At 30.5% G+C, this 16280-nt stretch overlaps 1 protein-coding gene across 8 annotated transcripts in view; it reads left to right on the plus strand.

Moving 5' to 3' along the window:
- Positions 13401–16280, plus strand: part of LOC109362117 (E3 ubiquitin-protein ligase UPL1-like) — a 61887-nt gene continuing 59007 nt past the window's right edge. For 4 of the 8 annotated variants that reach the window (XM_019607692.1, XM_019607690.1, XM_019607691.1 and 1 more), the window contains exons 1-3: positions 13403–13681; positions 15894–15989; positions 16070–16276. In XM_019607692.1, coding sequence (XP_019463237.1) covers positions 13649–13681; positions 15894–15989; positions 16070–16276 — 336 coding nt within the window. In that variant the 5' untranslated portion in view covers positions 13403–13648. Of the gene's footprint in view, positions 13682–15893; positions 15990–16069; positions 16277–16280 lie in introns of all 8 variants that reach the window. The other 4 variants (XM_019607693.1, XM_019607695.1, XM_019607697.1 and 1 more) reach the window with 2 other exon arrangements.

Raw genomic sequence — 16280 nt, forward strand, 5'->3', positions numbered from 1 at the left:
CGAGTTACGGAACTCAAAAACCACTTTTTGAGCCGTACCGGGTGAGATTCGACCCCGACAGCGGTCCGAAACCGACTGTCTCCGAAAATCATGAAAATTTTCCACCAAATTGGAAATATAATTACAAGACTAAAACTCAACTAGAGTTTCGTCTAATTCTTTACCGAAAATTCTCAGAAATTCATTTTCGAAAAGATAATTAATAAAAATATTAATAAAAACATAAATTTTCAAGGTAGTAAAATTCGCGGTGTTTAAGATACTATGGAACAACGTCTCAACAATAGGATGGATCTTCACTTTCAGTCTCTTAAGGACTCATATCATACGGATTTGGAAAATTTTGAGGAGTGTTAGAATGCTTACATTAACAACCATTATCAATCCTTGCGGACTCACAAACTAGAAGATTGTGTGATGAGTTCAATAAGCTGAGTGCCTTCATCAAGGGTGGTAGTAGCTCGAAGACTCCTGAAAACCAGAATCCTCCATCTCATCCTTAGTTAGGAGCCCTTAGAGTCTTATTTCCTAGCTAATGGACTTTGTTGATCCTCGTTCCCTCTTGAGAATTTATCTTTTATGTTGCATTGTTGCTCTTATTTTTGGATTGTAATAACTCTATACCTTCTGCTGACATTGTGTTGTAATGATTTCGAATTATCTTGTTCACACTTGACCTCTAAATTATGTTGCAAATAGCACTCTACTTTGTTTTAAATGAATCTTGATCATGATTGGTATATATGATTATATTGAATGATTTTGCCTATTGCTAACTGCTCAAACATTTCCAATGCTTAATCATTCCATACTTAATTTGATTTAGCATAACCTTTCATGCCATTAAAACTGTACTGTTGTTGTCTGCTGTCAATTTAATCGATTAAGGCCTTCATTTAATCGATTAAATGATGTGAAAATTGTGCATTTGTTCAAGCTTCTTATACAGTTGGTTGATTAGTTACTTGCCCAAAATTAATTGATTAATTACAGTCTGTTATAACTATCATAACTCTCATGACTTTTTGACTAGAATTGAATACTTGTATCTTTTTGATAATGTCAAAAGGGGAGAAATGTTGCTTGTTATGTTATATGTATTTTGCAGGTTGTATAATAGTTTTTTTGCAGGTTGTCTTACATAGCTTCCGTAATAATGATTGCTTACCTAAGGGGGAGCAAATGCGCTTCAACTTTGTATCTTTGAAAAACAACTATTAACAACCATTATGCAAATTCATCATCAAGCTAATCCATCAACATTTGAAGAATTTTGATGTGGTGTTTGTCATCATCAAAAAGGGGAAATTGAAAGTGCAAAATGTCAAGGATAGCACTAGCAATTCTTTGCCTATGTTTTGATGAAGACAAGGTTCTATTAAAGCTTGAAGATGACTCAACAATCAACATGCCTTATGCTCATTTGGTCATATCTACACTAGGACATAATTTGAGTCAATATTCTAATAGTCTGGGATGTGTGCCATAGTAAGTGAGTATAGGTTAGGTGAACCTAGGTGCTAGTCTCTCAAGCCATCTTAATTTTCATATCATGTCCATGAGACATATCATCTAGTTAATTGTATGTTCATGCATCTATCATACATGTTATATCCATACATGTTATATGTGCATATTAGACATAATATAATTTCTAGAACATGTATATAATCTGTGCATAACGTATGAGAAGTTTACCTTTTGAAACATGTACTTTAATGTGTCAGTTAATCGATTAATGTGGTGACTTAATCGATTAACTCAACTGCTTTTCTGTTAAATTAATTTTTTTGTTTGAATTATTTTCTGTGTCATTCTGTTGCATGGTTAATCGATTAACGAGTAGTCTTAATCGATTAACTGGTCTGTTATTTGTTATAACTGATTTCTGTTTTAACTATTTGTAATGAATCTAACTGCCAAAACTACTTACTATAAATAAGAGGCAATGTTCAGAAAACCACAACATTACATTCTATTGTATATGGCTGTTTAGAGAAGCATTTTGCATATTGTGTACTGTTTTTGCAAGAGAGATTGCATGTGTGAGAAGAGAGTTATTATGCTAATCTAATTTCTGATTTTTGCATACTATTTTACATACTTTTATGCTCATTCTTATATTGCTCACATGTTCATGCATTAGATATATTTTTAGAGAGATTATCTGCTTTCTGTTTTGATTAACTCACATGATTCTGGGGTTGTTTCGTGAGAAAGGTTTTCTCAGGCGAAGGGTAGAGTCAAACCAAGGATTTAGGGGTCCTAGATTTCAAGAAAGAAGTGTCATATGTGCTTGTAATTGAATTGGTGTGTGTATTCATACTTTAAATCAATATTGTGAAGAAGAAAATCTCCCTAGATCAGAAGGAGAGGTCTGGATGTAGTTTGCAGTGGACCGCAAACGAACCAGGATAAAAATCCTTTTGTGCACTCTTTTTCTCTCTGAATCTTCTTTAAAGTTTTTTGTTGTTATAAATTGAATCTGCAACTAATATTTTGGATATTTGTTTACTTCCACATGCTTATTTTTTGTGAGTAAAAATATTTGTATTATCTCTGTTCAATTGTGTTTAAATAACTGTGCAATCTGCCTGTCTGATTATTCTGTTATGTGCATTAGTTAATCGATTAAGGCGTGTTGTTAATCGATTAACTGGGCTGTTTCCAGCAGTTGGGTTTTGGTTCAAGAAGCAGTGATTGATAACCGCTACACCTATTCAAACCCCCATTCTAGGTGTTCCTAGGCCACTGATACCTAACAGTCTACTCCGACAATCCTAGTTCAAAAGAACTATCATACTCCACCATAAGGAGTATACTCACAACACACGTTGCGTCAATGCTAACTAATGTCTATGTCATATCTTTGCATCCAAGCCAATGCTCATGTCACACCCCTTGCATCTCTACCAATGCTCGTGTTACAATTTGCATCAAAACTAATACCCATTTAACACCCTACATCAAAGTCAGTCAGCGTCTTTATGCTTTTGTGGATTTGCTAACAATTAACATCCTTCACTATGACGTCTCAGACAGGCCATTAGGATATTTCACTTCTCATCTCAAATGAGAACATTCTCTCAACATCTACAGAGATAATGTCAGCACTTGTCTCTGGGTCAAACTCAACATATGAGTCCCTATCTTCACCTTGATCCTAATCCAATACATGAATTTATGGGATTCTGGATCAACATATATCACCCCCACAACAGTTTCACCATGTTTTCTTCTCCTTCAACTCATCTACTCTATCTTTGCCACACATTGTCTAGCCATCACGTCTTCACTCTCTTCAGCCATTATCTACTGCCTGGGTTAAGAGCCATATACCAATTGTTGGTGCAGCGGAAGCGATCGGTTGCAAAGCGTTTGCCACAAACAATCAACTAGTGTGCATAGAAGAAATAGAAGAGAAGAAACAAGAGAAGTTGGTAACAGGGTTCGGTCAATTGTACATATGTCTCCGGAGCACCGAGCGGCTACTACGATATTATTAGAGAATAATGATTACAATCTCTAACAAACACATGGGTCCACCTATCCATGAAGTGTTTTTATTTGGTGCACATTATAACAAGAGAATTGAATGTCAAATAAATAACTTTAATTACTCTACTCTATTAGAATATAATATAGACTAACACAATAATATATTTCAAATATCCAAACAACATGCAAATGCAATACCCCTTTCTTTCCGCCCATGACAAATAAATCACTGCCCTTGGTTTGTAACTGGCTGTTATGGTATATGAACCCCTTGAGTTTCCTTTCCCTTTGTTCCAACAAAATCATCCTTTGTTTAAGTCTAACTTGTTATTTCCAATGTCATTAAGTTTTGGAGGCAGGTCCTCGAATAAAGATTACATGTTCCAAAAAATATTTTTATTTTTTTGACCAATAAAATTCCAATAAGTAATATAAAAATATTATTTTTAATGAAATGTTACTTTTTAATTAGATGGAGATACTAAATGGGACAGATAATCTCGATTCAAGTCCTGGTTCCATATATTATCTTCCTTTACCATAATTTTTTTTTACCATAGGCACTTCATTAATTCCATGCCTTCATGCATTTGACACCAACTCCAACATAAATTTTTGGAAAGCATATATTCTTTCACAACTCACTAGGTGGATTGACCCTCCATATGCTAAGCCCTTCAAATGTGTTGTGTTGAACATGAGGAATTCCACAAATGTGATAAACTTCATTTAATATAACTTTGAGTGTGAAAATACAGAGATTTTGATGTTGAAATTAGTTGGATATAATTTAAAGTCGATTAATAGTGAGATTAATGAAAAATAGAAACAATTAAGAGTTATCATTGGTTTACTTTAATATTCATGAATGTTTTTTTTTTAATTTTCCTGAAAGAGTTTATTTTATGTTGAATTTAATACAGAAAAATTGAGTTCTTGAGTCAGAAAAAACCAATATACCAAACAACTTTTAACTTCAAATTAAATTTTAACCCAAAATATAAAACTGTCAAACAATTTTATCTATTATTTTCAAAGCTGAGATTTCTTTCTACTTATTTCTTATAGGGAATTTTCAAACTAGAAAAAGTTGGGCCAGGCGTAATTTTACTGTGGTAAAATTTATTAATTTAGTGTTGTATTATCTTGTGTTTATTTTAAAACTCAAGATACGCAATCGAGTTTTTTGAAAAAAAGTTTTTAAACTTCAGTTTAGAGTACTATTACAAAAAAAAATTGATTTACTTTTTTTATTCTAACAAGTTAAATTATATGCAGTTATGCTAATAAGGCTGCATGGTTGATGTACAATCAAACTGAATCTAAGAATGAGTTCTTGTTTTGGCGTGAAAAGCATAATTTGTTAAAAGGGAAAATGATTTATAATGTTGGACCTGAACTAAATATACATCAAATTTGAAGAGGTTCTAAACATGTAAGGTTTAATTGGTTAAATTTTGGATCGGATTTGACATGTATAATTAATAATTTATATATATATAATTATATATATATATATATATATATTTATATTTATATTGGAGTATGATTTCTCTTTGCTTTTTGGATTGGAACAAAGTAGAATACTGAGGCAACTTCTCTCCCTTTTTAATTTGAAGGGAATAGTTAGTTCACTTCCCAATTATTCTAGATTAATGCAATTTAACCAGTCTAATTGAAATTTTCATATTTCAAACTTTTTGTTCGGGTAAGAATACAAGCCAAAATCACTTAGAAGCTCAATCAATAGTCTAATTGTCTAGTTTAATCCTCGTACCATTGACTATAACTAGATTCTATTTAGTGAGCATGTCTAGTATTTTCATACTTAAAGTTAAGTATGGGTGTCTTTCATATAATAAAAAGTTGATTCTACTATAAAAAAGAACCAATGTCATGGTGGAATAAAGTTCCCTATATCTTAAGGGTCAACACTAAGACATGTAAGAAACTTATGCTTCGCCCCTAAGGAAGTTCCAACTATGAAGATGTCTTTTCCATTCGTGAAAGATACCTTTTCCATTGGCTAATATTCTCAAAGATGACAATTTTTCTTTCTTTCCCTTTTCAAAACATTTTTTCTTGATACTAGAAACAGTGAAGAAAACATACAATTAAAACTAAGGATTCAGAATTATATTTTTTTATCAGGAAAGGAAGATGCCAATGTAAAAAGAAATAAACAAAACAAAAAATAAAAAAACTTGCTATCATAAATATATTTTTTAGAGAAATAATATATTTTATTGTTAGAAATATTCTTTAATAAAATAAATATATTATTTTATTCATGAATTGATATATTATATTTTAGAATAAACAATGATATCTCAATTTATAGATAAGAAACTAATTTTTTCAACAGTATGAAAAATGTACCTTATCAATTGGTTCAACTGAAAAATCAGTGAATCAATCTTCATATCAGTGTGATACAATAATTATACTAGTCATGTAATCATATTAGTCAAAATTAGCAAAAAAATTACTCATATCGGCCAACCTTTCATTTAAAATTACCAAGTTTGTAAGAAAGTAACTTAATTTTTACTAAAATTTTATTACGGATAAGCAAAAACAAAATCATCATCTTTGCTAGTATTTCTAAAATATGATATACCACTATGTCATATATTTTTTTCAAACATACAAATATTTATCATATTCTTTATTAATTTTTATCATTAATATTAATATATTATATATCTAATTTAATAAGTATTTTGTTTAATTACTAAAACATGTGATATACCACTATGTCACATATTTTGTTTCAACAAATAATTTATATATAAATATTTATCATTAATATTAGTATATTATATATCTAATTTAATAAGTATTCAGTTTAATTACTAAAACATCGTTAAACTATTATACCATCGTACTAATCCTCTTACTGGTTTGATTAATAACACTGCCTTTCACGGTAATTAATATATCATATCATTCAATTTTATTAAAAAAATACTGTTTAATAAAATATACTATTCTCTGTAGAAATATATTCTTTAATAAAAGTAAATCACGGGATGAATCTGAAAAGGGAAACATAAAATAATTGAAAAGGAAATACTACTTTACAGTAGTTTATATTTTAGGGGAGTTATTCTAAGTTCTCGTAGCTAAGAAAACTTTTTCCAGATGCTTTAAAGTCAGCTAATACTTTCTGTTTTAAAAAAGTTCCAACATTATTTTGTATAGAATTGTTTATTATAACTTTCATTACTTTATAATAATTAATATTTAGTACTTTCTCATCTCATTTTATTATCTTGATATGATGTTGGTAGTTGACACTCCATGCCCATGGTTGATCCCCATGAAATGATAATGACACTTTTCAACTTCAAACAAATACATGGTACATACCATAATTATAACAAATAACATTTTAAGAATTGAAAATAAAAGAAAAGATATATGCATTCAGAATGTGAGAATTTTTATATTAATGATGTATTATTTATTATTTATATTTAATCACTATTAACTATTAAATATAAATAAACTAAATGAATAGTAAATAATATATTGTCTATGTATAAATCTTTAACTCATAATGCATATATATTATACTCATAAATAATATAAATATTATGCTTTATAATTAGGAGCTAGTGTTTGAAATCACTTACCTACATTAAAAATTATTTATAATATTATTAATATTTATTAACAAATTTATATTTTGTTTGACTGAAGAACATAATATTGTCCATCAAACAAGAATGTGTCTCATGGGTTAAGAGTACTTATGTTTCAAACAAAAATATAACATCAAAAGAAAATAAATTTGAGAAAAGATAATATTTTCAAGAAATACATGTTTGTTTTATTACTCTATTTTCTATCTTCTTCCACGGCTATATCAGTGTAAATTATAGTTACTTATTTATTATTTCTATGAATAATTAAATCCTTTTTAATGTATGTTTTTATTTATTTGATGATATTAATCAATTTTTTGTTAAAGAATTGATGGTATCCAACCAATTAATGGACCCTGATTACAATTATAACATAATATATGTACTAGGGTAAGCATTGGCAGTGTTGGGACAAATTAAAGTTTATCTTTATCTCATTTTAAATGTTGGTCGAGTCATTTTTTTGAATTCGGACTCAATCCTAGACCCGAAGCTAACTTGACCCTTAATGTTGACCCAATCAGTCTTTAAACCCGACCGACTATAGATATGACTAAATATCATACATACTCATTTTAGATAAAATATTCTCAATATTATTTATTACTATGAATATGTAATTTAATATATAAAATGATATATGTATATATTTTTAATCATGTATATATGAATTTTTTTTAAAGAATCAATAATATTTTTGACCAAAAAAGTGTTATTACTTTGTATATATTTGAATAGAAATGACACATACAAATATGATGACTGAGTGACCATAGGCTGGGTTGGGCCGAGTTATGCTTGGTCCCTACCCGGTCCTAAATATTGACCGAGTGTAATCTTTGAACTCAAACTCAGTCTTAGATTTGATGAGATCCAACCCTATTTAGATCTGATTATGATCATACTGTATTGGGTGAGCAGGTAGAATCAGGTCATGCTAACCCCTTATATGTACCACCCCAATTTGCTATCCAAAAGGATTACAATATAATAGTGATGAAATTAAAAATAAGTGTACTTACAAAAAATCAAAGTTAATCACTTGATTCAATATCCAAAATGACAAAAAACATTTTCTAGAACTGAGACCTTATATTATATCTCAATTTTCATAATGACACAACTATATAATCTCCATCTAAAGATAAAGTGATTTATTGATTTTAAACTAGCATAATCCATCTGCAATTGCATAGTGAAATAAATACAACAAACGTGTTTATATATACAAAACATAATTTTTTTGCATATCAAAATATTAATTTTCATCCATAAACATTTTATACGTGGAAAAACTCTTTTGGGCTCCCCTGGAATACAAAACAGAAAGATTAAAATGGAAGGATCTTAATATTATAGAATATATGGTTGGGCTTCGCAATATAAAATATAAATGATGAAATCAAAATGATGTTAATAAATGAAAGCTTTTCTTGAGCTCCTATTGCATGCAATAATACAAATGTACACTACATCATCAAGTAATAAAATATTTGATTTATAAAGACTAATTGTTTAATTGATTCTGTTAATTAATTATTCTAGTTATTTTTCAGATAATAATGTAAATTTAAAGAGTATCGAAAAAATCTTAAATTTAAGAGAGTTAAAAATATATCAAAGAAGTTTGGACGTTAGATGTTACCAAATGACGTTGACGAATTAATGTTTATCATTTGTGTATCAGCATATATCAATTCATATGTGCCATGCTACATAGTGAGCTATCTTCACATTTATCAAACTTACAAACACCTTGGCAATTATACAATAACATGTTTGCATGCAGATATTTATCAATTACATCATAATCACCATCATACACAATTATATTAGTTAATATGCTTTCATGACGATTTATGTGTATAATAAAAAACCACATTTTTTACAATTACCAACTTATACCTATAATACAAACTTCATCCGACATTGTCATGAACTAGACTTTCAAACTTTGAGAGAATTGGAAAACTTTAAAGCTATAATCTAACATCACTTGGTCTTCTATGTCACCTTACCCTCTTTCTTTAATTGCTCAAGTCTACTAATCCAAATATTCATGCTAGTGATCCATGGCAAATTTACTTGGTTAGTGCATCTTGACGGTAATATTATGGTCTTGATATACTTTTTAAATTATTTATTAAAGTAGTGCACTTTTTAAAAATTCAATAATTGGATTGCCCAATTTCCTATTTTATAACTATATTTTATTAAACTTGACCATTGGAATTGGAGTTTTCTTTTTTATTTGTATTCTCTTTTCAACAAAGTGGCAACTGTGTTGGAGATTTTAGTGGAAATTATATTTTATTGAAATCTAAACTTGGGATCCTGGTTGTAGTGTTTATATGAATATTTTTTGAACAACAAGAATAGAAATCGTCAATGGCATTGAAGTGTTATGTTTTTTATTCCAATGATATTGCATTATAAAAGGAAGAAAAATTGTCCGGATTCAATCATTCAATCATCTAATACATAAGTTGACACTTTATTTAGAGACTTTAGTAATTAGTTAGTGATGCTAAATATAACTTTAATCTATATACCCAAAAAATATAACCTTAATCTATCACTTACAGATTCTACAGTTCTGCATCCTTCAATGCCTATCATTTCCATGATTTTGGAATCTACTTTAGCTTATTGTGTTAAAACAAATTTTGATTTCAAGAAATAAATAAAATAAAGATGGATAATGAAAATGATCAATGTTGTTGGGTTTATTTAAGTGTGAAGTCCCACATTGGATATGTGAGGAGGAGTGAAAGAGTTTATAAGAAGGAAAGACCCATAAAACTAATGACTTAAGGTGTTGGTTCAAGACGTGGGGTCTCATTTATAATTTTTCACATTGATTTTAAAGCCGGTGTAACTTACTGCAAAATTTGTTTTCCAGGTCTTTTGCACATCCCTTCTTTAAAGAAATATGTACACATCATATCATATAATTTGGGCAGTTTTAAATTTCTTTTGCAACTCTAACTTTAAAATCTATGCAAATTAAGGTTAAAGAAATATATACACAAAGTAAGTGATAGATTTAAGGGTATATTTAGCATCACTAACTAATAACTAAAGTCTCTAAATAAAGTGACAACTTGTGTGTTAGATGATTGAATCTTAATAATTTTTCTTCCTTTTATAGTGCAATATTATTGGGATAAAAAATATAACATTCCAATGCTAGTGACGATTTTTATACTTGTTGTTAAAAAAAATCAACTAAAGCAAGTTTAGATTTCAATAAAATATAATTTCCACTAAAATAAGTGCATAATATCCACGGGAACGTCCGTGTATTTCAAGATATAGGGCTTTCCCATTATAACAGGCTGTTCAAAAAGATTCTCTGTTCTTCCATCAACTATTCGGCTTTTTCCCGGATACTCGGGTTCAAATATCCATGGATTCGCTGTTTGTTTACTGGCTTCATATAATTCAGAAAACACAAGTTTTCTCGAAGCCTCTTGTTCATATCTCTCATCAAAAGGTGCTATTCGATAATGTCTATCTAGCATAGTTGCCACTTTGGTGAAGAGAATACAAATAAAAAAGGAAAACTCCAATAACAATACCAAATTTAATAAAATATGGTTATAAAATAAACTCTACACTGAAGATACCGAGTTATGCGTATTGCAGGAAAAAATAGAAAACTTGACAATCTAATTACCAAGTTTTTAAAAAGTGCAATAATTTGATAAATAATTTAAAATGTATACCAATACTATGATACTACAGTCAAGGTATACCAATCAGGTAAATTTGCCAGTAATCCAGCCGAAATTCAAGCACATCATTCCAAAGTCATCCTTAGGCTTCAATCCTCTAGAAATTAACACTCGAAAGTTGGTCCCCAAAACCAACAACACAACCAATCATTATCTATACCCACATATAAATGCTCAATTGACATTGTGCCTTCAAATAGTTCATTAATATAAATCCCCAAAAGCATACTTTGAACTAAACCGCTTTTGAAAGACCTAACCGAAAATCAAAACAATTTTCAAAACTGAATACACACATACTCGTTAGAAATATAAAATTACATGAAAAAACATCAATTTTATAATTCAAAGTCTTTAATAAGAGTTTCCCAAACCCTACTAAAACCCAAGGTGATGAGGATATTAACTATAGTGTCGATTTTTCAAAAGGATAACTCCCCATGCAACAAAAGCTAAATATATGAATTCCCCAACTTTAAAAAACAAGTTAAAATAAGTTAGTTCTATGTTGGTACTCCATTTACCCTAGTGGCAAGGGGTGAACATGGACTGGGTTGGGATATATTAAGATTTGTCCTTACCCAACTCTAAATATTTATTGAGTCACTTTTTTGAACCTGAACATAACTCTAGACTCGAAGTTAATCCGACCCTAAATAGTGATTGCGTCAGCCTTAAAACTCGACCCTATACCCGATTAAATATAATGCATACTTTCGACCAAAAGGGTATCATTACTCTATATACATTTGAGTAGAAACACATACAAACATGATGAGCGAGTGACATTGGGACGGGACGGACCAGGTCATACTTGGTCCCTCCCCAACCCTAAATATTAACTGAGTCTATTTTTGGAATCCGAACCCGGCCCTAGACCCGATCAGACGCAGCCCTATTTGGACCCGATCATGATTGCGCCATGCCGGGTGAGCAGGTAGGGTCGGGTCCTGCTCACCCCTACTCGTGGCTTACCAACTTCCTAAATAAGTTAGTTTTGTGTTGTGCTCTGATAAAAGTTTTTTTTTTGTCTACTCAACTCATTGAGAAGCTATCCAACCATTGTTGCCACCAACTAATCACATTTGTCACTCCCACTGCAACAACCACCTTACCTTGACTACCACGACCATTCCCTGCCACCTCTCTATCTATCGTTCTAACCACCAACATCTTGCATCTATCGATGTCATTTTTGTCGTCACCACTCTCTCGGCTTTGTCACTATAGTTGTCAACATAATCTTCATTTTTATTGTCACTACCAACACACCTTTGCTATTATATTTAGGGAACACATCTTTTGTCCAAAAAAGTGTGTCACTTTATTTGTCATTTTTTCTAATTGGTCAAAAAAATATTTTATTATTAAATTCTAAATTTAAATATATATTTTTCAACCAATTAGAACAACTGACACATGGAGTGTTGGAACCTTATTTTTTGGAGCACATCTGTTATCCCACATTTTGTACCACTTATGTGCTATGAGTTTATGATTGGTCTGAAAAATATTTAATAATTAAATTTTAACTTAAATATATTTTTTATGACCAATCACATGCCTATGAGACACAGAGTGACACAAAGTGTGAAACAGCTCATGTGTACCCCTTATTTTTTATGACCATGTTGCCACCACATTCACCAATTTAGGAAATTCAATTTTGTAAGCAATGCCGTGAAATCCGAACTTGACGTCAAACCGACAGAGGTCCCGTATTTGGTTTAACCAAGTTAAATGATTAAATCATCTAGTCTGACTAGACGCTCCATACATAATTAATAATTTTTATCTATAAATATATACTTATATTTAAATATAAAACTTTATATAATTAATAATTATATATAATTATATTAAAGTAATAACATCTTCATCTTTTCTTATATGGTAGTAAAATAAAATATTAGAGCAGTGTTCAATTTTATTTTTATTTTTAAGTGAACCGTCCAGTTAATTTCCCTGGTTAATTCGGTTTAACCGGATTTAACACGATCAGACCAGAATTTCCCCGATTCAAAGCGGTCAAACTCTCATTCGGTTAAGACTGCAATACATAACAATTTTAAAGTCTAGTCAACGGTCAGGTCGGTCAGACCATCCGGTCCGATTCTCATAACACTAGTTGTAAGATTAACTTTTTGTATAACTCTAACACAATTTTTTATTTATGAACTAGTTCAAAATTAGAATTACAATTCCAATTTAATGCAGCAAAAGGAACCATAAATAACCATGCAATAAAGTTAACTCTTATGGTAGTTTTCCCTTTTTAATTCTTAAAGTAAAAAGAAATATCAAAATGAACCTTTTTTATATATATCTTATTTTATCACATATTCATGTTATGTAATTGAGGACTAATATATCTTTCTCACAAATAACTTTATAAATAAATTACACTAAGCAAAGTTCCATATCATAACAAATGTCACCAATGAATTTGTATATTAATTTGTTAAGAGAATTTATTATTTTTCAATTCATTTACATTATTCTTTCTCTTCACACCTTCTTCCCTCAGCTCAGCTTTCTTCTCCAAAATTCTCTTTGTTTCTCTTTCTCTCTACTTTCTCTCTACTTTCTCTCTCTACTTTCAACTTTCACTCATAGAATTCACTTCAATTCTTATTCTATAATTCATTTCTGCAATTTGATTTTTCTGTATCCGATTGGAGGATCAATTCTAGATTGTCCAGGGAATTGATCGAGTTTCGCTGAATCGATTTCTATTATCCCTGCGACACTGGCAGTTCCGAAATGAAGTTGAAGAGAAAGAGGGCACTTGAAGTGGTTAGTTTTTTCCTTCAATTTTATTATCCGATTGCATTTTTTGTGTTTTTGATCAAACTTATCATTTTTGTTAATTTATTTGTTATTGGGGTTTATGGTGTTTTTTATTTTCCATTTTGTTGTTGTTCGTTTTGTTTGTTCGTTATGAACTACTGATGATGATAAAGTTTGCTTTCTATTTTTAATAAAAGAATTGTATTACTTTTCAACTGATTTACGTGCAAACTAGTATGTGTTTTTGTTCCGTTTTTTATCAGTACTTTGGATTTTACTTTAGGGGATGGACATTGCCAAATATTCCGGCATATATTTCACTTTTTACTTTTTTTTAGTTCTTTTTGCTAACAAATTGTTGAATATTAATTGGAATCTCAATGAACTTTTAATTCACTTTATGTTGATCTATTTTGAGCAGAAGTGTTTGATGATTGAGATTTTTATATATAATTTGTTATCATCAGTGTGTAAAATGAAGTCATTGTATATATATATATATACATTATGCAATGGTGATCAATTGTTGTGTTGATTTTATCTTTGGGTCTGGCTGTTTTTATTCCTTATCGCATGGCTTTTGCAGTGAACTTAAAGGAGGAATGACTTGAGAACTAGGGCTTAACATGAAATCTACATGCGTCAATTTCTATATCAAACTATCCCGGTGAAACACAATCATGCGTAAACTTTAGGGAGTTGCTTTGCTTGTTTTATAGCATGTACTACACATTATTAACTAATGGCTTCAACCTTGGTTGCACGGTTTAACAAATGATGACCTTAACACCTATCCACTCATTTATGAGGGTGTGGCTTTTCTTGTGTTTGTAACATCCACTACAATTTGTCACTGGACTTCATGGTTTCTGATATTCAATTCTTGTTTGATTTATTCTTGATTTTCATGTCCAAATTTGATTATATGTTACAAAATGAGAGGTAAGTTTTTATCACTTCTTCCCGCTACATCAATTCTCAGTTTCACAATACCCAGTGCCTCATATTTACAGATGTCCTTATTGTAAGGTGACATGTATTTACACGCTTTAGTAATTGACTCTTCACAAGAGCATAAGATAAGTGTCACAAAGATAAGAATATTATGTTGGGATGAGTGATCATACAAGAAAAAGAAATAAGATCAAGTAAAGAGAAAGTAGGAGTGGCACACTGACACCTAATGAAGAAAAGGTGGTAGAATACAAAATGGTTTGGACATGTGATAAGAAGGCCAATGCTCTGATTAGGAGAGTTTATCGGGTGGAGGATAGATCGATAACTATAGGGAGATGAAGACTGAGGAGCAATTAAATTGATATAACCTCTTTGAAGATTTTTCTTTTGACCGGATAGAATGTCGTCACATGATTCATGTAACTGACCTCACGTAGACTTAATAGAACATATTGTTGTTGTTGTTGCAGTTTATTGTCATTTTGGAAAGTGATATTTTTGCCCTAGTGAGAGTATCCACGTAAGTTAAACTTCCTAAAATCAATCATCTGAAAAGTAAACCAAATGAGCATTTAATGTTCAGAATGAAGTAATCATGTTAAGTTGGTGATAAGTCTCTATACAAGAGCATTCCTCGAAATTTATGGATGTGAAATCATCATTTGCTTAAATTGGATTTTAAGTGACACCTCCAAAAATGCATATGTAATGTTATTACAGGTTATTTTATCTCAATTTTTGGGTTTTTGGTAGATGCTAATAGTGGTGTTTAATTGATATATCCAACCTCACCCAGTGGGGTATGGCTTGGGTGTTGTTGACACCTTGCCTCTTCTTAATGTTTTATTTGATCTTGTTTCTGCCACATTAACCAATGTCCATATTGGAAATATCATAGCCATCGGCATTTACAAGTAGTTCATGCTGATAGTTCAACAAGATGTTTGCTTCACAACCTAGCACTCACCATTGCATTGGAGTTTCTTTAAATAAGTCCATGTTCTCACAATTTGTATAACATTTATGTGATTTAGATCTTATCTTGGTGTTTATATATCAGCTATTAATCAGTTTCCAGTGGTTTGTATATTATTATTTGCTTAATTTGTTTTTCTGTGTACTCTCAGTCATATTCTGTACACTCGTATACTTCTTTAGTTATGTGTTTTCTAGTTGATTATATTAATTGCAATTTGATAAGAACATATATTTGACTGATTTCAAATATAGTTATTATCACCTTTTCTTTGACTTGTTGCAGCCCACAAAAATTAGAAGCTTCATCAGTAGTGTTATGTCAGTTCCTCTTGAGAAGATAGAAGAACCTTTAAAAGGCTTTGTTTGGGAGTTCGATAAGGTTGGTGTCTTCTCCTTTTACAATACTAATATGTCTTTTTTTATGTATTTGATTCATTGGTTTTTCACTTCTCTTCACAGGGAGATTTTCATCACTGGGTTGATCTTTTTAACCATTTTGATTCATTCTTTGATAAATATATAAAATCAAGGAAGGATCTGCTGATTGATGATGATTTTCTGGGCTCGGATCCCCCCTTCCCTGGAGAGGCTGTTCTTCAAATTCTTGGTGTCATTAGAATAATTTTGGATAATTGTACAAATAAGCATTTTTATAGTTCATATGAGGTAA

The sequence above is a fragment of the Lupinus angustifolius genome, chromosome LG12, assembly GCF_001865875.1.
Source record: "Lupinus angustifolius cultivar Tanjil chromosome LG12, LupAngTanjil_v1.0, whole genome shotgun sequence".
NCBI classification, from domain to species: domain Eukaryota; kingdom Viridiplantae; phylum Streptophyta; class Magnoliopsida; order Fabales; family Fabaceae; genus Lupinus; species Lupinus angustifolius.